This window comes from Ornithodoros turicata, chromosome 6 (genome assembly GCF_037126465.1).
Source record: "Ornithodoros turicata isolate Travis chromosome 6, ASM3712646v1, whole genome shotgun sequence".
In the NCBI taxonomy this organism is placed as follows: Eukaryota; Metazoa; Arthropoda; class Arachnida; order Ixodida; family Argasidae; genus Ornithodoros; species Ornithodoros turicata.
The window spans coordinates 17,803,732-17,828,541 of NC_088206.1; the positions used below are offsets into that span (position 1 = coordinate 17,803,732).

Here is a 24,810-nt window from a genome sequence, read left to right on the forward strand (position 1 = left end):
CCTCTCTGACACATTGTGACGCTCTTTGTTTTTGTGCATTGAAATTTCGCTTTTGGTGCCAAGCTAGGTGGTGATGTTCTCATTTATTCTGTTTCCAGTCCGAATCAAAGCGTCGAGTTTTGTGTAGTTTCCCTTTCTTTTCTTAATAACGCGTCCTGGAGTAGCCAGTCCCGAGTGGCTTGAGACTAACATCTCCATTTTTCTTTTAAAAATCAATCAATCAATCAATCGTTTCCTTCTTAAGTTGAACACCAGTATAGCGCTCAAGGAAATATTACCTATACAAGTTCATTACACCAGCGCGTTTACTTGTTACTCTTTTGCTCAACGTTCTACCCAATGCAAGCCCTGTTCATCATCTGTTGTCTCCATGTTTCTCGTACATCCACGAAGAAGCTCCCTTCAACATACAGTGTGTCCCAGCTAGCTGCGAACAGATTTTTTAAAAACCTATATATCACATTTTCCGAGATGCAATCAATTGCAATATGGCATATGCTGAGGGACATTCCTAAGGAGGGCACCAGCAAACCCTAAGGCAACGTCTTAATTAACTTTCGACAATTAACTTTTTAATTATAAAAGCTACTGCGTTGTCCCAATTGAGAACATCTGTTCCCTTCGGTCCCCTGATACCGTTGCCGTTTTCATAACAAAAATCCGTTCGATAGATCGTCCGCAAAAAAATCGTGAAGGAACACCATTTTTTCTTTATTTTGTTGATTGCGCATCTTCAGAGACGCGTCTTCCCTTCACCCAAAAATGTGAAAGGCTGAAAGAGCACAGTGCCGCCTCATACGTTGAAGGTGAGCTTTAACGTGCGGAAACAAAACAAAAACAAAATGTATCAGGTGACGCTATCGGAATGTTCCTTCACGATTTTTTTGCGGACGATCTATCGAACGGATTTTTGTTCCGAAAACGGCAACGGTATCAGATGACCGAAGGGATCAGATGTTCTCATTGGGACAACTTCGTAGCTTTTATAATTAAAAATTTAACTGTTGAAAGTTAATTAAGACATTGCCTTAGGAGTTTTCTGGTGCCCTCCTAAGGGGTGGCCTTCAGCATATGCTATATTGCAATTGATATATGCGATATATATATATATATATATATATATATATATATATATATAAAGAATCTGTTCCCAGCTAGCTGGGACACACTATATTAGATTGAGCGATAATCTAGTCAACACCGACGGCATCATCTGCCTCATAGGTCGTGCCTAAAGGAAGTAGTTGGCGTGCGTTGAGCTTTTCGGTCCTCTATCTAGCCAATTTCTTAATTGAGTTCACCCATTCGTGCCTCTTGTTTTCGTGTCTCCTCCTCATACTCAAGGCAATGTTACATACATGCAAGTTTACCTTCCATCAGCTTGCTTGCCTCTCGCTTCTTTGCTCATATAGTTTCCTGGTCACGAACAATGCAGTAAATATATGTGTGAACGCAGCAGAGAAAACACGGATACGTGCGAGTAGACCCTGCGTGTACTTCGGAGCACCCGAAGCGATAACCGAGATTATCTGAGTATGTGCACCAAGCGTGTTTGCGAGTCGGTGAATGAACGTCCGGTGAAACGGTGCTGACGACACGGTTCTATAACGCAGATTTCTTTTTGTTCTTTTTAATTATTCTACACTTTTGTGACCGCTACCGTCACCTCTCCTATTTCCCCATACCCCTGACACATCCCCGTTGATCCTCCTGTCCTCCGCGCCCAACTTTCTGAAAGGAATATGCGAATACTGGTGGCAGTACGCTATGCAAGTAGGTCACACACACACACACACACCAATAAATGGGATGATGATGTGGTGGGTCATTCTCCGCCGTTATGGCGGTACACTGCCCCATTGCACTTGTGGAAGGGATGAGAAGTTGATGATGATGGAAAGGTGTCCTATTAGAGTTCGTCCATTAATCCAGTGCTGGAGAGGACCTTAGCAACAGCTCGTAGGCCTTGCATCAGATGTGAGGGTCCGACCATGGCCCGAGAATTTTGGCTAAGTCGAACTGGCGTTGATCGACGCGTTGGAGAGCAGTTTCCATGAGGATGCGCTCGCGATCGTACTGTCCGCAGAACAGGAGGACGTTTTGAAGCGCATGAGGTCACCGGGAGGTCACCGCGCACACCACACGTGTAACAGAGGCTGGACGCGCCGACACCGAGGAGGTGCTTGAAAGCCGGTGTAAAAGCCACATTAAGCAAGTAGGTCAGATGTCTGCGCAGCTCTCCAATTTCCCACTCTCGTCGCTATTGCCGGTGAAGCGACCTCACTGGGCCCTCTCCCAAATAAGGGTGTAGCAGCGAACATCTCCAGGTGAGGCGAACGTGGTTTCTTCTCCGGACCCACACGGAGAGCCATGTCGATCTACGAGTACCCTCTTATTGTGCCCCCAGATATACAGGGTGTCCCAGAAAACGTGTCATTGAATTTTAATTAAAAAGCTACGCCACCTAGGATCAAGCGGTCAACGGCATTTGTTCTTACTTGGATTTTTCCACCTCATGATGTGAATGTCCTTTAGCGTAAGTTTGATTATGTAAATGTTTGCGAACTGAACTCGGGAATTTACCAAGTAAATGTCACTTTTTTATCCCACCATAGTGAACAGCGTGCTAAATTTACACAAGTTCATGATAACTGACACGGATATTGAGGAGCTATCCCATTGTAAAAATAGTAGAACATCATGCTTTTCGGAGCACCTCGAGCATAGCGCGCAACGACTTTTTCAGAGCAATCGTTCAGCAGTCCGACGAAAGGAGGTTGCAAACCCAGCCCACTGAGGGATAGTAGAAAAAATGACAGTTCCTGAAATTGGGAGAGGGAAGGCATGATCCCAGTGGAAGTCGGATGCGATAAGCCTTGTCTGTGTTATCTCTTTCTATTATCCCGGTGTGGGCTAGGTTTCCGACCTCCTTTAGTTGGACTGACAACGATTGCGCTCAAAAAGTCGTCGCGCGCTATGCTCGGGGTGCTCCGAAAAGCATGATGTTCAGCTATCTTTTCCGATGGGATGAGTTCATGAAATTGAGTACATTCGGCACGCTCTTCACATTGGTGGGATGAAAAAGTGACCTTAACTGGGCAAATGTCCGAGTTCAGTTGGCAAAAATTTACATAATGAAACTTACGTTACATGACATTCACACCAGGAGGCGGCAAAAACCAAATAAGAACAAATTCCGTTGACCGCATGATTCTAGGTGGCGTAGTTTCTTTTATTATAGTTCAATGACACGTCTTCTGGAACACCCTGTATATTATTGCAATTACATTATGGGGCGAACATTCCTTTTAAAATACAAGGTAACCAAGCTGCTTCACAAGTATGCGCACACAAACGGGCGACGAACACTGTCTACACTCTACGGCGGCTTATTTCCTTTGCAATCTTCCATCAAATGCGCAGGTGCAGGCGACGGGAATCCAATCATCAGTTCCATAAATGGGCTGCACGCACCCAGGCATGTGGGCTAACGCGCACAACAGCGTGACCGCGTACTGCCCCGTACGTGTTGCACCGCAGACTACATGGGAGCAAACGAGTGAAAAAATACGGAAAACATTTCCACGTACCCTACGATAACAGGACACGTAAAGGGTTACTAAATGAGGTCACAAATTAATGCATTGAGTGGAGCCGTAAATGAATCAGCCTGTGCTCTGGTGTCGCTGCTGCTATCACCTGCATTCGGATGTCCGGGTTGCACGCCACGTCGAGCACTGTTTACTTTTAGCATTCTCACAGAAGTCAGTGGCAGATGGGAAAGTGTCTTGCAAGACGGTTCTTTGCATAAGGAAAGCCATAAAGGGGCAAAAGCTGTTCGTGTAATAATGAAATGGACGAGCAAGAGTGAAAGATAAGGGGAGAACGTACAGTTGCCACATGTAATATATGAAATGCTCGGGTAAACATAAACAAGCTCCCGACACAACTTCCGGTGCCACGAAGACTTCCGGTCCTTCTGCGGCTAAGGACGCTCGGAACCAGCTGCCATGCAGAATTATATCTTTCGCATTCCCGATTTGTTGAAAACGGGAGGTGTACGCCTTTTTGGGGCAATTTGAATTGCCACCAAAAGGCGTATACGACACTCTCTCTCCTCAAATCAGAAGCGATAACGGTACTAATCGGCACAGTCGTTGGCGCAGAGAGCGTTTGTTGTGAAACAGGATGACGTTTTGTCACCAAACCGGAAGCGGTGAAAACGGTATGTATATCCAGGGAGGGTGTCCTGCTCTCTTAGAAATGAACTTCACCACATAGCACGCCACTAGCCAACCATCATCTCGAATGGTATCGCTATATGCCCTGATTTGTTGAAAACGGGATGTGACAATTAGGAGTAGCATAAATGTCAGAAAAAGGCGTACGTCTCCTGTTTTCAACAAATCAGGGCAGACAACGATGTCACCCGAGATTATGGTTGGCTAGGAGTGTGCTATGCGATGAAGTTAATCTTTTAGATCCCCGATCTACTCTCCCCGATGAACTCGTGCACCTCCACCGCATCCCCATCCTTCAACCTCCTCTATCCTTCATCCGTCCGTCCTTCCTTTGTGTTTTGTTTTGTTTTGCGTTCTTTTTTTTTTTGCTATAGTCGTGCCGACGCCCTCTTCTGTGTGGCCAACAACGGCGACCTTATCCTGCCATTACCCCCCCCCCCCCAATCTTTTAGAGTGTGGGGCCCTATTCTCGTGAGTAATCAACCTCGAGTACTTTGTGTCTCGACTGTCATTTTTTTCGTTACGTAAAAAGGCGTGAAGAACAGAGATGAATGTCACACGCACTCAACCAATGGTCGAGCATTTGATCCTGCAATCTTCGGTTGGACGACGACGACGAAACTGCGCAGACGTAGGATTTTTCTGCTCCGTAGTCATTCTTACCAGAGTCCCTGTTTCTGCCTCTACTACTGCTGAATTTCCCGCTCCGAGGGTGGACATAAGCAGGCATTGCCCTGCTGCGCTAGCAGAACGGGCTGCGTGCTCATCGAAGTGGTCGTGAACGAAGATCATGGGTCGTCAACGGAGAAGGTCAGTGCGGACGACACTGATCCGTCTCTTAGCGGCAGTACGATCCTCTTTCGGAAGCGGATGAGCGATAGTCCCGTGCTTTTCTCCTCTGACGCTGACGATGATGAACGCCCCTTCCAAGATGTTGCCAAAAGGGCACGAAAGACTGCCCACCCAGGCCATGGACGGCCTCCCAAACTTGAGGGAACTACCGTGTTGTTCGCGCCACTGGACCCGGCGTCCAAACTCGCAAACCTGAATCATCTCAAGCTCTTCGAATTTCTTGCCTCTGAGCTACCAGGAAGGATTAAGGAAATACGACCCAACTATGCAAAGAACATCCTTGCTGTGGAAGTCATTTCCCTACCGGCAAAAGCGCCCCTCTTGAGGCTCGACAGCATCTGTAGTGTTCCCGTCCGCGCCTACGAACCGCGCCCCCTCAACTCGTGCTACGGTGTTATCACGGATATCGATGCCTCGCTCTCTGACGATCAGATAAAGGAGGCTATCAGGTCTGAGCCTCCGGTGCTTGCGGCAAGGCGAATACGGAAAGATGCAGGAGCTGTGAGACTCACTTTTCTCGGGTCACACAGACCGAAGGACATCAGCTTCCATCCCCTGAGAATGCGAGTCAAGGACTACCTACCGCGCGCCCCACAATGCCGCAATTGTTTGAGGCACGGCCACGTAGCTGCGTGCCGCAGCCGGAGAAAGGTTTGCGCAACCTGCGGAGCGTCCCATGACTGTGCTGACTGCCTGCCCGCAAAATAACCCCCCCCCCCTGTGTGTCAACTATCATGGGAACCACCCAGCGACATCAAGCGAATGTCCCAAATTCAACTGCAAAGATGCATCGCCAGAGAGCGCTCGCGTTCTAGCAGCAGCTATAGAACGGCCAAGGAACAAGTCCTAGAGAAGGATCACCGAAGGAACCGCAGACGAAGACGCCGAAGATCTGTGTCGCGGCCACCAGCCTCTACACCTGCCGCCGAGAAGACTCTTGCCTGGAAGGACAGTCACTTCCCACCACTACCCCCACCCCCCACCCCTCACGACAGTGCGCAAGCACCACCGAACTCTGCACCCAAGAGCTGCACGGAAGCGACCCACTCCCAGGTAACCCGCCGCGCTTCATCGTCCTGCGCCCCAGCTGACATGCAATTAGTTAAAATCAGGCTGCTTTTCGTGGCACTAAAGGCCATAGTCTCTGCGCGCCCCGAGTGTAAGGCGCTCACTGAAGTCCAATCGATCCTACAACTTGAAAACGCAATCGCCCCCTTACTGCCAACCGAGCCGGTTGGGCGCTAAGCCCCGGCTGTGTGACCGCATCGCTCCCTGGACGGCGAAATGGCGGTGCCAACAATAGTGCAGTATTAGACGACAACAATCTTCCAGTGGAATTCAAGAGGCCTCCAATCCATAATATCAGACTTTCGCGGGTTTGCGTGGCGGCACAAGTTCCCCCTCGTGTGCATCTCGGAATGCGGGCTCCGAGCGGATTTCCGTCTGTCGAATTACATCACATATGTGTCACAACCAAGCGGAACAAAAAGTCGGGCAGCCATCCTCATCCGCTCGGACATACCCGCTGTGCAGAGGAACATTGTGGCAACGAGCGCAGGGGAATACGTCTGCCGCTTGATTCCAGTGGGTTCCCGGGACCTCACAGTTGTCTCCCTCTACATACCATCCGCTGTCCCATATGATGTGAGCGACCTGGAGAACATCCTGGACAGTGTTCCTACGCCATATGTCTTATGTGGAGGCTTTAACGCCCATCATACCATCTGGGGCAGCGTGCAGTCCGACTCGCGAGGGCAGCGGCTTGCTGCGCTGTTCGAAGAGAGGAACCTCCACATCCTTAACGACGGTTCCCCGACCTTTGTACAGCCACCACACCGATCGTCGTGCCTGGACCTGACGGTTGTGTCTGCTTCGGTTGTGCGGCACTTCACCTGGACGCGAAGCACCTGGGACACAGCTCAAGCGCGCAGTCAAGAGGACCGACTGGCAACGCTACAGGGCTGCCGTTGATTCCACCTTCCTAGACCCCGTACTTGGGAACGCCAGCCACGGCGACTTCTGCCGCTTGGTGGTCAGCGCCACACACTCACTGTGCCACGAGAGTCTTTCACCTTCCCACCAAGTTCTTAGCGGTCGACGCGGAGTACGCCAGACTACGTGCGATCCGGCGGAGAGCAGAGAGGCGGGCCCGTCGCACGCACCTCTTGGCCCATATGCTGGAAGCGCGACGGATACAAAAAGCCGTCCATAGACACATCTGTAAATTGGCCAGAAATCACTGGAGGAACTTTGCTTCCTCCCTATCTCCGCGAACACCTCTGTCCCGAATATGGATGGTACTCAGAGGACTAGCCGAACCTGTTACCCAGAGAGACCCGTTCCGATCACTCTCTGTAGCCACAGGACGCTCCGAATTACAGCTGGCAGAGGAGTACTGCGGCAGACTTACGTCCCAACCCTCCGACGGCTCAGCGTCAGCCAGTGACATCCCGGTTGTCCCGGAACCACAAACTGAGCCCTCTCTGGATCAACCGTTCTCGCTAATGGAACTGGAATCGGCTTTGCGTCGCTCACCAATACACACATCCCCCGGGGCAGATCTCGTCACCTACAAGGCTCTCCACAACCTCCCGCTGCGTGGACGACAGCTGCTTTTATGGATACTCAACGAGTCTTGGTGCGCTAGCGCTGTGCCCCAGGAGTTGAAGGTGGCGGTTGTTGTTCCCATCCTGAAACCCGGAAAATCACCTCACGACATAGACTCCTTTCGGCCGATAGCCCTCACTAGCTGTGTGGCGAAGATCATGGAGCGCATGATTCACGCACGGTTGAGCTGGTACTTTGAAACCACGAGGTACTTCCCCGAAGCCATGGCGGGCTTTCGGCAGGGAAGATCGTTCATCGACAACGTGGTTGATGTCGTGTCTAGCGTTCAACAAGCACAGTCTGAAGGCCAACTCACAGCCGCTGTTTTCCTGGACGTCATGAAAGCCTATGACAGCGTCCTCCACAGCGCGGTTGTCCCAACGCTGCAAGAGTCGGGTGTCGGTGTCCGCGACTTCCTGTCGGATCGGTCTCTATTTGTTCGCACCACGCAAGGTGACACAGCCCCGTTCCCTGTCCATCGCGGCGTACCGCAAGGCAGTGTGTTAAGTCCGCTCCTATTCAACCTCATCATGGCTTCACTCCCGACGCACTTGTCTGAGCATACCAACATTACAATTTACGCTGACGACATTTGCATATGGACCTCCGCCATGCGGCGTAACGCCATTCAACATCGCCTACAAGACGCCCTCAACACCATCGTGTTATACCTTGCCGATAGGGGACTACGTGTCTCCCCGAGCAAGACAGTCGGTATGGCGTTTACCGGGCGGTCATTCGCCCACTACTCTCTTCATGTCTCTGGAACCCCTCTCCAATTCGTGCCGCACTGCAAATATCTCGGCGTAATCATTGACAAACGCCTTTCATGGTCCCACCACATCAAGGCACTCTTGTCCAAGACGTCCAACTTTGCGAACGTCCTGCGACGGGTCTCTGGACTGTGGTGGGGTCCGTCTTGTGACGACCTGCGCCGAGTACACCACTCTCTCGTGTTAGGCCTGCTGCGCTACAGCCTCCCGTTGTTGCACGGCCTGAGTAGGACTGGCGAGCTTGAGCTCCTCAATATCCAGGCCCGCAGCCTTCGAGTGTGTCTGGGCTTGCCTAAGACGACCGAAACATACTCAGTCCTTGCAGAGGCACGTGAACCACCTGCAAACATCCTGCGTGACAGGGAGACCCTTCGAGTCTACACGCGGATCCTAACGCGGAAACCTATCTCCGACTCATAGGAAGTGACTGCCCCGACTCTGCCTTTGGTGGCGCTGTCGACCGCCTGCGGTGGTTGTGCCCCAACCCTCTTCTACCGTGTCCTTTGCCCCTCCTTTGTGGGCCCTTGACCGGCCCTTCGTGCGCTCCACTATCCTCGGCCTTGGGCGAAAGAATGACACCCCTTCCGTTGTCGCACATCAGCTTGCCCTGGGGCCATAGGTGGGCATTTTCCTGCGGCCTCACTCATCCTCACCTCACGAAGCGCAGACTTTGTTGGCCTCACTCACCCTCACCAAATTTTCCTCACCAGTAACTAAACCTCAGTCACCCTCACCCTCACATTCCATTTTAAATTTAGCCCTCACAAACCTCACCTCAGGGCATCGGGATCCCGAGAGGCCTCACCATCCTCATCCTCACATGCCTTCACCTCATGAGGCTATTCACAACCCTTATGGCCTCGTGTATCTTCACCTCATGAGGTCCTCATTCTCACGTGTCCTCACCTCATGAGGGCCCTCATATCCTCACGGCGCCTCACGTACTTTCGCCTAATGAGGACCCACATGGCCTCACGAGTCCTCATCCTCACGCACCTTCTTCTCATGAGGACCCTCATGGCCTCACGACCCCTCATCCTCACGAGCCCTCGCCTCGTGAATACCGTTATGGCCTGACGTGTCTACAAGTCACTAGTAGGCACATGAGCCTCAAAAGAACTTTCCGTGATGTTCACATGACACGTCGGCGTTGAACTACTGTGTCAGTAGTTGGTACCAATGATACTGCGCGGCATTAAACTGTTTATAGGGTTTCGTGCGGTGCTTGGATAAATTCGGTAACAGTTGTTACTGTCACAGTGAGGTTTAACGTGAGTGTTTGGCATCAGCAAAGAGGAGCCCGAACCCATCATCGAACCCTCATCCGTGAGGTCCCTCACGAAAGGCCTCACGGCCTCATCCGTGAGCTTCCTCACGGAATACGTTGTACCCTCACGTATTGATGGCCTCACGACGACTGGCCTCATGAGGGCCCTCACGGTGGGCCTCATGAGGGACAATGCCTCACGACTGTCTTCGTGAGGAACATTCAGCGTGGTCTGGCCTCACTCACCCTCACCTCACGACGATGAGGTGCTCCAGGCATAGCTGGGCGTCCTCACTCATGAGGGTCCTCATGAGTGAGGACGCCCAGCTATGCCTGGAGCACCTCTCCACGCTACATGACCAGCGGCTAGCTGTTTACACCGACGGGTCGGTCGTACCTGACAGAGCGAGCGCAGCATTTTATGTGCCCCACGAGGACATCGAGCGCACCTTTAAACTTGCAAACGAGACGTCATCCACGTAGGCTGAACTCTTTGCCGTGTACGCGGCGCTTGAGCACATTTCCATCTCGCCACAGGGAAACTGGTTCATCTTTACAGATAGTAAGGCAGCGTTAGAGGTCATCCGCTCACACGGATCCCAGACGATCAACGACCTTCACGCAATGACCATCTCGTTATACAACTCCGTTCTCGCCTCAGGTCATACCGTCTGGCTCCAGTGGGTTCCCAGCAACATAGGCCTCCCAGGGGATACCCGTGCCGACGCTGCTGCAAGGCGCACGCATAGCTGTGACAGCCCCATCGCAAACCTAACCGCTCACGGCATCAGCTTGCCTCCTTCAAATCCGTCGATGGTCTGCCTCTGAAACCCGCCACTTCATTGCAGACGCTATTCGATGCAACACCTTTCTCCGAGCCATCGACCCCGCGATGCAACTTTACCCCACCCAACACCTTACCAGGGCCGACGAAAACCCTCCTTCATCGCCTCCGCCTTAACGTCGCCTACACTCCGTCACTCCTGCACAAGATGGGCAGACGCGGCAACGCAAACTGCGATGCCTGCGGCGCCATCGCTGACGTAGCCCACCTCCTGCTAACGTGCCCGACGTTCTCGGCGCCCCGCGCCGCCCTCGCCCAACGCCTTCAAGCCTTGGGCCAGCACCCCCTCTCGCTCGCTAGACTCCTCGGGCCTGTCCCGCGCCCTGGGCAACGGGACGTTACCAAGGCACTCTTCGAGTACCTCAAGGCCACCGAAATGATGCCCGCCCTCTGAAGCACAGGCGGCAAGCCTCACCGCCCGCAGCACATCGTTGCCATCGCGGCTTCTCCCGCACCTATTTTTTTCTTTTTTTTAAGGAGTAGCAAGCCGGCACTTGCCTGGCTGACGTCTCCTTTTGTGTGAATAAACATGTACCCCCCCCCCCCCCTGCACTCTTCATGCTTTATTTACTTTATTGCAGGATCAAGAGCTCGACTATTGGTTGAGGGCGCGTGACATTCATCTTTCTTCACGCCTTCTTCGCATAACGACCAATGACAGGCGAGACACAAAGTAATCGAGGTCGATTACTTTGACGAGAATAGGGTCCTTGTATCGCCAACTGTAGGATGGGCCAATAGGGTCCTTGGTGGTATCAAGTAGAAGTTACACCGTTGAATTCTGTGTGAGGAACTCACCCCGTCTGTTATTCAGCTGAGGTGAGCTCTGGCAAGCAGGACAATATTCAGGGTGTTTCAACGTGTCATTCGGACTTTATAAAATAACGGGGCGACGGAAAAATACGGGGTAAACGGCACTTGTGTGGCAACTGAATTTGCCATCTTGCAGAAATATTTTCATTTGATTTTAATTAAAAGAAATTGAATTTCTTTAATTGAACTTCAAAATTTCCCAAGTCAACCTCACGTTTTTTTTTACAGAATTAGAGAGCCCGTAGCGAACTTAGTCAGAACCACCAAGAAATCCCCTCGATATTGCAAAGGGAACTGCCCAAAAAAAGTCCCGAAGTTGAGGCTTCAGAGTTGCGGGTATTCAACAGCGCACCAAATCGGTCGCAAAGATGCGCGGAGGGCAGGACATGTTCCTGCCCCCATCAAGCTAGAACAGTTTATCGCCGGACCGGCGTGCAGCACAAGACGTGCCGATAACAAGGCGGGTGACATTCCACCATACGTTGATAAGCGGCAAACAAAAATGATTCCGCCTCTTTTTTCCCGCCCTGTTTTTTTTCGACCTTCTATCTTTCATGGGGGCAGGAGCAAGTCCTCCTCTCCACGAATCTTTGCGTCTGATTTCGTGCGCCGATGAATACCCGAAACTTTGAAGCCTCAATTTCGGGTCTTTTTTTGGGCAGTTCCATTTGCAATATCGAGCGGATTTCTTGGTGGATCTGACTAAGTTCGCTACGGGCTCTCTAATTCTGTAAAAAAAAAACGTTAGGATGACTTGGGAAATTTTGGAGTTCAATTAAAGAAATTCAATTTATTTTAATTAAAATCAAATGAAAATATTTTTGCAAGATGGCAAATTCGGTTGCCAAACAAATGCCGTTTACCTAGTATTTTTCCGTCGCACCGTTTTTTTATGAAGTCCGAATGACACGTTTTTTGAAACACCCTGTATGTATTTTAGAGAAACCACATACTTCAAGCGTGGACTCGCATACTAAGCCACAGACGTGCATGGTTCACTGTTACATGCACACGATGGACACTATGCGTAGTCACCACCAGAGTTCTCAAAGCAACATCATTCCAAAGTTCACCACGTAAAGGCGACAGATAGGTGCTAGCTGGAGTGCTGTATAGCTAAGTGCCGGAGTAGGTTATTCCATTAGACATATAATGTGTACTCCCCAGACTATCTGAAATTGTCGTCAAAGGGGCTGACGACTAGAGATGGGATATCTGGTCGGCTCGGTCGAATAAGAGGACGGGCGACTGTCGCCGTGGCGGACACCTGCACCGAACCCTTACGATAACGGCAGAGCAGGTCTGCAAGATCTCTGCATTGATTTCTTGATCGTCCGTACCGTCGCTAGCGCGTCCTACTACTATAGGAGGGTCTGACTATACCGTGGCCCACAGGCTGTTGTCGTAGTATTTTTAGCTTTTAACCACCATTTGTAAGCCTCTACAGTCGTTATTTATCAAGCTAAACAGAAGTAAGTAAATAATTGCCACATTTCCAAATTGTACGTCAAAAAATGGTTATTTCAACGCTATAAACGGAATCAGCATTAGCAATGAGCCCAGGGTGAACACGACTCTTGTTGGACAAAAAAGAAAAGAAAAAAAGCCGTGCGCTTTTAATATTTCCCTTGTCGCGAGTAAAGTCCGTCTCGAACCAAGGTTATAGGGTAAAGTGGGGGTACTTGAAGACGAGGGCAAGTTGAGGACAGTTTGGGTTTTTCGCGTGGCACTTCCTTAGCAATATATATATATTTTTTTTGTCTCTGACACCAGGGTGAGCACAGCCGTTGTCTGGGCTTGGAAGTAACGTGTAGATGTTCTGCACATGACTTTTTGGAAAGACGTGAGATGCTGTTTTGCAGATGTGGTCGAGGTAAGAGGGGCCTTTTTTTGTCCCACCTGTAACTTTCGCGAGCATTGACTTCCAGTTTGCTCATTTCTGCTCCTCGGCCAATAGAATATGACCTCACCGTTATGATGCGGTGTCACTGCCCTGTGTTTCCATGTGCACTACTCGTGGCTGACCGTTTCGGCTGGCCCAAACAAAAGACAAAATTTAAACCCGGCATTAATTTTTTGATGTCCTCAACTTACCCATAGGGTGGGGTAAGTTGATGAAAATATATAGCCTGTCATTTTTGGCTCGTACGAAATAAATATCTGGTTTAGCACCACAGTAATTTGTGGATCATTTTACGAAGGTCTGGGGATTCAGGTAACGAATTAAGGTACGATTTAGGCGATTATTCTGACTGATATTAACAAAATAGTCCAACTGTCTTCAACATAGACCACCTTACCCAACCCCTGTCAGACGGACTGTTTTAATGTCACTTTCAACTATTGTGACACTTGCACTTAGTGATTCGTGTGCTGTCGCACGACATCTTTTAGTGACGCTCGGCAGAAAGTGCACTAACGATTTAGTGAGCTCTCCAAACTCACTTTACTTCTCTTCGGCTGACCGAGTGTGTAGCCCCGACGGCAGGCTTTGTGGTACAGGTAAAAATATTGAGAAAAAGCGAGGGACCCCGACAACCACAATATTTTTAAACAAGTATTTTCAACGAGGTGTTTACCTTAATTTAGTACAGTGTGACATTGTGCCGAAACTACATGTCATTACTCTGTGACAACTTCGCGGTCTCGGCGATTCGGCGGCGACCATTTTTCTTGTGGCACGTGTTTGAGGCCAGTTTGTTTAATATTTTGCAGGAGGTGTTTCTAAATCAAAGAAAAACATGCTGAGGAAAGTACTGCGGCGCACGCCTAAAAATGTTGCCGCCGTTTACCCTTTATCTATCGTAACTGCCATCACTGCTTAAGTGACATGTACTTAAGACGTGTAGCAAGCATGTAAGTGAAAGGGACATTCGCATGGTTGAACGGTGCGCTTCACGAAAATGACACTAAATTAGCGCGTGTGACAGCGGTGGTGTAAGTCACAATTTAGCAAGGTAAGGCTGATCAAGGGCAGCCGCGCGTAAATCGAAGTTTTACGCGCACAAACAAGTATGATCATGAACAGGGACAGGATCATCAGGAAAAAAAAATGCATATTTCTTCCTGAGTCTTTATACCCTACACTGTTATAACAGAACTTCACCACAAAGCACGCTCCTAGCCAACCATCATTCCGAATGATATCATTCTGTGTCATGATTTGTTCAAAACAGGGGGGAGGCGCCTATCTGGGACAAGATAATCTGACCCAGATAGGCGCCTCCTCCCATTTTCAACAAATCGATGCACAGAGTGATATCATTCGGAATGATAGTTGGCTATCAGCGTGCTATGTGGTGAAGTTCTGTTTTAACAGTGTAGTCAGACGGCAAACCTAAGTCCGTTAGCGGAACGGCCGTTACTTCACCTGTAGTCCAATCATCATTTGGAATGACATCGTTCTCTGCCCTGATTTGTTGAAGATGGGAGGCGTACACCTTTTTTTATTACAATTATGCTCTTCATAATTGCCACAAAAAAGGCGTACGCCTCCTGTTTTCAACAAATCAGGGCAGCGAACGATGTCATTCCAAATGATGATTGGACTACAGGTGAAGTAACGGCCGTTCCGCTAACGGACTTAGGTTTGCCGTCTGACTAGGGCATTAGTCCGTAAATCGGTTCTAAGCGATCGTAAAAATGAGGTTCACAGTCGCCAGTACACTCTTAAACCCGTACCTTTTATTGTAACTTTTAGAAACGTGTAACTTCTATATAGACGTAGATTTCGAGATTTCCTATAGGTTACACCACTGTAACTTATATTTAGAGGTTAAAAGCGACCAAAGTCATGTCTTTACAACACGAATAGAAGTTACATCTCGGAAAAAACAAAAACAGCTTGTTGTAACCTATAAATGTACCCTCTACTCCGACACTGTAACTTCTAAGCGAAATCTCCAACGATAATTTCTTTGTTAGTTTCTTATCGTTTGTTTTCCTTCTGTTTTTCAGCATAATGCCGCGTTTCAGCCTCCCATTCGAGACGACAGTTGCGAATTTACGCTGTTATTTTTTTTCTGTTTCAGCGTCATTTATACGTCGACTACATGTTATCAATGCTGTATGAACACAGATTATAAGTTCGCAGTCTGGAATACTGATAGTATGTTTCTTTCTAAAGGGCGGAAAACCATTGTCAATGCCGCAACCACCAAGATTTCCGATTTCGCTGCGTAGCCGAGCCTGGTCTAGGTCTATCCACACTGAGAGCGGTTTCCTTGAAACGCTTAACGCTCGTCGTCCGTCCGTTAACAAGTGTAATCTGTTTTAATCAGTGGTTTTCCTCGCGTTTATCATAGTATCGTAATGAACAACGGAAAAGCTAGATATCGCTAGCAAACAAGGATATTTTCGGTGTTCTCAGGGGAAAGTGTATAGTGAGTGCGAAGATTGCAAAGAATATATAACCGAAAACGAACGTCACCACCGCAGCCCTAATTCACACACTTCATACACTGGGTAAGTGTACATTTTGTGCTAGGTACGTGCGTTATTTTGATAGCAAGAGCTCTTAGCGCATGTTTGTTGTGATTATGGCAAGCGTTTTGCGGTCCTGCATATGAACGCCACTTACGCTTGCTACTTTTCTGCTCTTACTTGGTCGCCAAGTCAATACACCGGCGTGCATTTTGCGAGCTGCGGACATATCCATCGAGATATATAATTCGCAGCTTCCTACTTGTTGTATTCTTACGATATTCTAAGACTCAATCGCGGAGTGAACGCCTTCCCGCATTTATGCTGCTTTGTACCTTGTGCTTTGTACGGATTTGAATGGTTCCGTAAATGTTACTCTCATTTTTGTTCCCAGGATCCCACATGCAGGTTCACATACCGTCACCAGCGCAATGCAGTACCTCACAAACTCGTCCCAGAGCGCCTCCAACGCTGATAACGCAGTAATGTAGTGTCTCCTGCGTTACTGTACACTCATGTTCCTCAAGGTTGTGTGCGTTTTATGTAATAATGTATTGCCATTTGCGCTCGCCTCTGCAACACGAATGTGGAATAAATTTTTTTCTGCTGCAATTCTCCATTTCGTTGGGTCTGTTCAGCTTAGCAAACATAGGTCAGTTGTTTTGACTCGCTGGCTTCCTCGCACTTTTATGCATTGCTTCTCACTTAGAAGATAGTTCTTTTTTCCACATACATGGTAAAGCGACCATGGTTTCTCCTCAAATCAGAATCGCACTTGTGCACAATGTGTCACCTCTCGACAGACTTCTGTTTTTGTAATATACATATGTTCAAGATCTCCTTTTCTCCTGGTTCATTTTGGTACCTTGGTGTGTTCTGTAAATGTCTGTCCATATCCCACGCACAGGGTGTTTGTTTTTATTCGCATCACACCAGCGCTCATTCGACAGGTGGGTTATGTTAATTTTCGCAAATTAACCCATCCGTAGTTACAAACATTTCCGACATTTCCTGACGCATGTGTTTGTAACTACGGATCGATTAATTAGCAAAAATTCACATAACCCACCTGCCAAATGAGCGCTACTCTGTTGCGAATAAAAATGAACATCCTGTATAAAAAGCCGCACTTTGGCGTAACCTTTACCGGGCAGGTGCTGGATTGAAGGCCGTAACCTCTAATTAGTGGGTTTCCTTGTAACTTTTATAAAAGGTACTGCTCAGAGGTTACCTGGTAGCTTCTGAAATAGAGGGTAAAATATTGCGATTTTTTACCCTTTACTAAAGGGTACCGAGTTAAGAGTGTATGGCGTGCTGTCTCGCGACTGGGTCGAATCGCGAATCAGCATAATTATTATTTGTGTCCACCAACGGAAATAATCCTTGTGAGTGGTGCGCCTCAACTGAGAGAAATAAATAAATAAACGTAATGAGGCAAAAACAGATAACACTTACAAACAACCGTCAAAAACCGATGCTAAGCATCGGATAAGTAGCTGAATAGATCTCGTTTCATTACGTGCAGACCTTGAAAAATATCAACATCAGTGTCACGAGCAAAATCACTGAACTCACGCTGTACACGGCTCAATGGACAATGTCGATGATGGACGGAAGGGTAGAATAATATTGCAGAACGTGTGGGCCTGTGCGGCAAATGTAAATAAATGTCACTCAAAAGACTGGGCTATTGATTTTACCATGGATAAGCTTGTGAAGATAACAGAAATAACGAGACGTCCTCCTCGCTGATAATGCACACATATTCATTCTGCGGAGAATACTATCATACTTATAATAACAAACATTCCTGAAGTATCTATCATACAATATACCTAAGAATTTCTTTTGCACTCTCTCAATTTTTTTTTTTTTTTTCAATTGGAGTCATATTCAATGAATTCCACACAACTGAAGCGAATTCTAGTCTACTGCGAACGAGCGCTGTGTACAATGAAATAACACAAACGGGGTCACGAAATTTGTGTTATTTAATTGTAACATGGAATTTATTGAACATGACTCAAATTGAAAAAATATGTATGCCTGAATGCACGCTTTTCTATGAAAAAAAAAGTATGCCTCGGCCAATTCTCGTTGTTTAGATCACTGTCTCACCGACCATCAAATGCAAGCGAGTGCAGTTCCCTTTGACTGCGGCTGTCCTGCTCACCATCCCCACATCGACGGCGATCCATTCAGCGAGAATAGACTTGTGCCCGTTACTCGAAAAAAGTAATTGATTACCGTTACCGTTACTTCTACGGATGAAGTAATTGATTACCGTTACCAATTACTCGACTCCAAATGTAATTGAGTAATGAGTAGAAAAGTAACCCGTTACTCAGGTCGTTACTTTGCATTCACGCAAAATATACCCGTCTCTGTGTGCCTCAAAAAAGAGAGAGAGAAAAAAAACGTTCAACAGCTTCACAGCTGAAGTAACACGAAAAACAAAAACGTGTAGGATCTGTACAGCTTGAGACAAAGGTTTACGGAACATGACACTTGCATATTTCTTCAACGGAGTGGCCCCCCTGTTGCTATCAGGAAGAGATCGAATGAGGAACGGGCTATTTTATTCACATCTCAGTATCTGTGTCCGCTGCACTTTCCTGTGAGAGTAGCTCCAATAGAGAAACGCGACACCCCGGTGTTCCGTTAACTTTTGTCCCAAGCTGTACGTATACTGTATTTATCGCCCGGGAAGACATTGACCCGGTTGTGGAAGAGCATTGTGTGGAACTTCCCCATGACTCCCTCAACCTCAAAAGCTTCAGGTACCACCACACTGGTGTAGGAAGAGATTAAGGAGAGTAACCCATAAATTTCAGAATATCATTACAATGACCTTCTACTGACTTGCTATAGTAGAACGGCCCAACAAAGGCTGACGGTACGAGGGGCTTGACTTCGTGCAGAGCATCTGAAAGATAAGTTAATCTCTGCCGGAAAAGTAATCGGTTACTGAGTAATCGATTACTCTGAAAACTAACTGATTACTCGAAAAATTACTCAAAAAAGTAATTGATTACAAGTAACGCAATTACTAGTAACGCGTTACGCACAAGTCTGATTCTGCGAGATCGTCTTTGATTGTAGCAAGGCACAGGATTTAGCAAATTGTGTACGTGGTTTTGCCCCGAGTTACACTGACTGATGACTTGTAGTTCACCAACGCCAAAGTTACCAGCTTGTCAAAAATCGTGAAGCTGCGGACTCATCTGAGACACCTGACAGAGCGTCTATTGGATCCTCCTCGACCTGCCGGGAAACCCATCAACGTCCCCATTGTCATTAAAGTTGCAGAGCTTGCATGCTCACGCCGCTGACTTGGAGTGCGGTGTGATTGGGCAGTCCATCAATATTCTAGCGCTCAACGAAATATTGCTCAGCAGCAGCGACAGCGTCAGCGTCGTTGGATTCAAATGGGTGACGGAGTTTATACGAGACGACGTGAGTACGGACGAAGTGGCGATCTACGAAAAGGGCGCCGCGACCACCACGGTGACTCCTCACCGTCTGATGACCGTACCAGACGATGGCGCCAACAAAGTCAACATGGAGGCAGCTGTGCGGCCGACTCTTGAGACGACGTCTGCTCGTCGCCGTCTACATCAAACTGGGTGCTCCCCCCCCCCCCCCCCATTTGCGACGCGCAGTACTTCAGTCCTACTACCACACCGTTACAGTTCCAACGTCGGCCAGACCAATCGCTGTCTAGCTGCAGAAGGCTGCCACGGCATACCCATCGTGCACGTCGGCGATTTGAACCGTATCCACAAGCGACGGCGTCCCATACGTGACTTCATGCGCGCCACGTTTGGTTTGAGGCGTGCCTCGACAATGGCATCTACTACAGTTCGCGGCTGTTATATCGGCATGGTCTTCGTGAGAAATCTGGTCGGCAGATGCAGCCGGTCTAGCGGCGATGCAGCCGCTAGACCTCTCACTCTAATATCATCGCCCTATGCTTGCCGTGTATGATCACATCGTATCTGTCGAGTGCCATGATTTTTCGCCCAACAAATGATTACATACAACCTCGTTTCGTCTCTCGCACCACTCCAGACCAAGTTCTTCCGATCGATCTGCATGCCGGCACAGCCAGGCAGCACAGGCGGTACCCGGATTCGAGCTCGGGTTCCAGTCTCAGCATGGGATACCATCATCGTAGCCAATAAGCCACGGGGAGCTGGCACGTGAAGATAGCAAAGCTATACACGTGTTGTCTGTCCTGTACGTCGCATCACCGAAAACCCAGCGAGATGAAGCGAAGAAACGAGTTAACAGATATGACGCGATATTTCACAGCGACAGCCGTTGTTTCTCTTTAATCGCTTGCAACCTGGATGTTTCGATGTCAACGGAGCCCCCACCATATTGAAGCACATCGAGTTTGACGAACAGGGTCTACTGATGCGCGTGTGGTTTCACTTCGAAGGAGACGCCACGGGAACATAAACAGCTCTGTCACTGATTTGATGTCACTGTAATTTGCATCATATCTGCCAGTATTTTTTTGTATTTTCTCAAAGATAGCAAAGATAGCGATAGTGAAGATAGCGAAGCTATACCCATGATATTTTTTTCGGCTTCTTCAAACTCCCCTATGCAAAACTTAACATCTTCAAGCAGAAGAACGCAAACCAAGTCAATAAAACTTCCTTCTACGAAAGAAGATAAAAACACGTACCTTGTAGAAGGAAAAGCTGATGTTCTCACTCATTATCTGATCAGGGGTCAAACATCAATTAAGTTCTGCTTAGCGACCCTCAGACAACCTGTACTACGACAGAGACTGTGTTTGAACACATGCCTTAATGCGAACCTAGTAATAAAAAGAAAGCAATCTATACTTCCGTACTCTGTGTATTATTAACGTGCAATTTGGCCTTCGTCTTCTGCGCTGGAGGAATACAGAGACGACGTGTGCTGAACATCTATTCGGAGTTGTGCGCTAAAATTTAATCAGGCGGCTGTCTTCGTCTTTCTCGAGAGATGTGCTCACACGCTTCTTTCATGAGTCGATAGCTTTGGATGTCGCTGCACTTCATCATTTTTTTAAGAACAAATCGTGATTCTACAGCAATAAAGAATCCTATAAATACTTCAACAAGCCTTGGAACGGTTCTTCAAGAGCTGTCTCCTTCCTACCGCGACAGCGCAGATAACTGCAGGATGAGCCACAACTGACTATATATAGTGAACGCTTCTTGAAGTCGCCACAATCATACAGATCGTGCGTGAAATTCTGATACCTCCTGCAACTGTGCATAGAAGACGCGCCAGCTTAGCTGTGAATAGTTTTCTATTAATGCACTTTCAATCACCCGGTTGCTTTGTGCTACGAATCCACTTCGGTTTTCTTTGAGGGCGTTGAGCAGGGCTTCGTATATTTCATAGTTTCGCGCGACAGCAATTTCACTCTTTCCACTCAGCCGTTACTCTTTCTTTCAATCTTATCTTTTCTTCACATTCCAATTTGTCTCCTTAATCTCTCTGTCAGTCCACAGCAGTCGCACAGCAGGAAGCTTCTAGTGCTATAGCTGCTATAGCGTAGACAGATCCACGTTCGTGGAACAACCACGCGACCATATATATATATATGTGTGTGTATTTTTTTTAACCATCCATCCGCCCAGTTTTTCAACGTGTCAAAATTTGTTATGTGGTACCTGTTGCAAAAAAATAGTGAAGACAGTATTTATTTTATGGATCGTCTTTCACGTGTTATGCAAACACTAATAACGATGAAAGATGAAAGTCACTGAAAAGGTTAGCCAGCTGTAGGATTCTAACCCAAATCTTCTGGATTACCGGTCCAGGGCTCTATCAATTGAGCTAAGCTAACACGCCTTCTGAGTCACCTCCAAGGGTGCGTCATCTGAAGGGACAAACCAGCCACTCTCTCTCTCACTCATCCTCCTTTCACTCTTACATTTTGCTCACTCATACACACATTCATACGACGGGATCAACGCAAGCGGCAACTGTTGACCAAGAGAGAACTGATGTTCTGAGGCTGGAACAACATAGAAAGGACAAACACATACAAAGCCAAAGCTTTGTATGTGTTTGTCCTTTCTATGTTTTTCCAGCCTCAGAACATCAGTTCTCACTAATAACGAATCATATCAATTTATATTTGCATCGTTGATTTAGTATGTCCCCCTTTTCGCCCTATATAGTTTTCATGCGCTGATTTCTATTCCGTTTGACATGGCCATAAACCACCAGGCCGAAGACTCCCGTTTCAGATTCAGGGTTTTTATGGCTCATAAGCTACTATGGCTGCTATGCACTCCGTTTCAGTAACTCCAGTTTCCGGTACTGCTTGAACATATGGAAAAATAAGAAAATAATTTGGACGAAGGCTTGCTCGTGCTCTTCTTTTTATGGAATTTATTTATGTTTACTCGATGCGTAGCACTGAAAACATTGTGCTACGCATCACGCCTGAGGGTTACATTGCCATTGTTTGCTATACAGCAACGACGTCAACAAGGGGCGACACCGCAGAAGCAAAATTAACTTCCGCTTTCATCCTAATTTACTTGGAACTACATCGTGCTGTTTATCCGAAGTCTGAAATATAATTAAGTTGTTTTAAAGAAACAAAAAACTAGAAAACAGGCCGGAAGCAATGTCTAGACGGGTAACTTTAGCTGTCTTCGCTCAAGGTTAAATGACTGGCGTAAGTATGACGCGTCGGCTCTTTTACTTTCCCGTTCAAAGTATACAATCATTAAATGCCTTCTTAGGCTTATTTAAAAAGGAAAAAAAGACGCTTCCTTGCCAAGATGAAACCGTTATGGAAACTCAAACTCAGAAAGACACAACGGCAAGAAGGCTCGGCAAACATGCTGATGCACGCGGAAGTTCAGCACTTTTGCTGGAGGCCATGCTTCGATGAATACGAATATTCTTGCAAGTTTAGCAGCTCTTTTTCGCGGATGATTCGGGTGATATGGAAAGACGAGGTGTGGAGTATTTACCTGTTCGTGAAGTACTTGTTCCTGTTGAGAATCTGAATTTCCAGGACCTCGTGATTTTCTACGGGTCTCCCAACCGGCCAGTCGAATGCCTAAAGGTAAAAAAAAAGAAGGAAATAAGAAGGCAGAAGACCATGAAAATAATCTTTTATGCCTGCTTCTGTCGCGATTTTCTTTCGCCTCTGTGATCAGAGGTCGTTTCATGATTGTTAAAGGTGCGAGGAAGTGACATTTTACATGGCTAGAAAGTTTCATTCGGTTTCAAAGAGAAGACATGTCCGTCAGCGCCGCAGTTGTTTCCCTGACGAGTATAGAGAGAGAATACTGATCTCGCTTAAATACCAGCACGAAATTGTCAATAGTTGTTCTCACGACTGTCAAGTTGTTGACAGACAAGCGCGCTCGCTGTTGTATCTTGAGTTCCTGTTTGTTCGTACAACTTTTTAGCACTTTTAAGGATGAACTCTGTAATTCATTGTCCAGAGTCATCTGATACGTGAAGGCGAATGTTCAAAATATCACGCACTTTGCTCTCCCTGACATCCTGTCATCAGAAGAACAACAGATATCGAAAACCTTTGTACACTGCGAGGGCTGTCAGGTGACGTCCTACCTCCAGCGCAAAGTTTGAAAGAAAGAAATCGCATAAACCCTGCGCTATACACTGGAGAATTAAGGCTTATAGGTTTTCTTTACCATTTCAAAAAAGAAGCTTTCGCTGAAACGCCAATGGCGCTCTGAAATGCAATACTAAACGTTTTAACTCGTAAGTCAGCGCTTGTCTGTTCTTCTTCCTTCGTCTTTCGGTACTTACCTCACCGTACGTGTTAACGGCGTTCACTCTAAACTTTGCAGTAATGCCATTAGCGAGCCACTTCATCTTCGCACACGGCATCCATCTTTCTATTCATTGCGACTCGGACGAACGTACTTAAGATGGTCGGCGGCCTGCGTTGACTCAGAAATGACCCTTCCTCAAATGTTCACTGAGCTTGCTGCTGTTGTTGACGATGTCCAACAAACGAAGTGGATGGAAAAACCACGCCGACACTCGTTGCGAGCGTGGAATTGACTGTACGACGTTTGGGCGATGGCCCATTTAATCTACTCAAAGTGCTTGGGACCTGACCAGTATTTATTGGAACAGCTCGTGAACTTCAAGGCCAGCTATGTAGTTTATTTTACTGTTCGCGCATCATGCAACATTTCTAATTCGTCCTTACTGTATTCAATAAAGTTGTTCTTCCTTGGTGTAGTACAGTACTATTATGCACCCATTACCGCTTCATCTCATAGACCCCATATGCCACATCGAGATATCATGTGATTGAGAAAGGGTGGTTCGTTGGCAAAACAAGCGCACGCGTTGGCGTTACCGTCGTGTAACTCCGTCGTTTTCGCGTTTTGTCAAGCAAAGTCAGGGTGGTATCTGCCTCACACATGAACCTTTCCTTCGTACCTCCTTCGTGCAATGGCATCCATAATCGCAAACAGACATCAAAACAACACATGTGGCCGTTGTGACGTCATATGTGGCGTTTTAACGTAGACACACTGGCATTCGAGACGTAGGTTGTTCGTAAACAGCAAGTCGTCTATCGTTTCATATCTCATGCTAACCAATGTGCACGGTCGTCGTCACTGCATATATACGTTGTTCCCGGAAAAGATGCGGTAAGATTTATTTCTGAAAGCGAAGAAACAATGTGGTATTTGAAGCGGCTGGTTCGGAGCCATCTCTATATCACGCGTGAGAGCGAATGAGTACAGAGACTATAGGCTAACGGCAGCTCCCGTGGAATAGTGGTTAGGGTGGCCGCTTTCTACGCCTAGACTGGGGGTGACGCGGGTTCGAATTCCGGCATCGGCTGTGCTGTCTGGAGTTTTGCCTGGGTTTTCTGGCTGACCTTCAAGGCGAGTGTCGGCACAGTTCCCCCTGAAGTCAGCCCAGGACGCGTTCTAACACCCTGTCCCCCTCCCTTTCCTGCTGTCCTCT

At 47.7% G+C, this 24,810-nt stretch overlaps 1 protein-coding gene across 1 annotated transcript in view; it reads right to left on the reverse strand.

Moving 5' to 3' along the window:
* The window catches only part of LOC135399299 (otoferlin-like), a 266,111-nt gene that overhangs the window by 60,657 nt on the left and 180,644 nt on the right, over positions 1 to 24,810 (reverse strand). Inside the window, exon 3 of the mRNA XM_064631146.1 lies at positions 22,818 to 22,906. Within this exon, the coding sequence (XP_064487216.1) occupies positions 22,818 to 22,906 (89 nt within the window). The remainder of the gene's footprint in view (positions 1 to 22,817; positions 22,907 to 24,810) is intronic.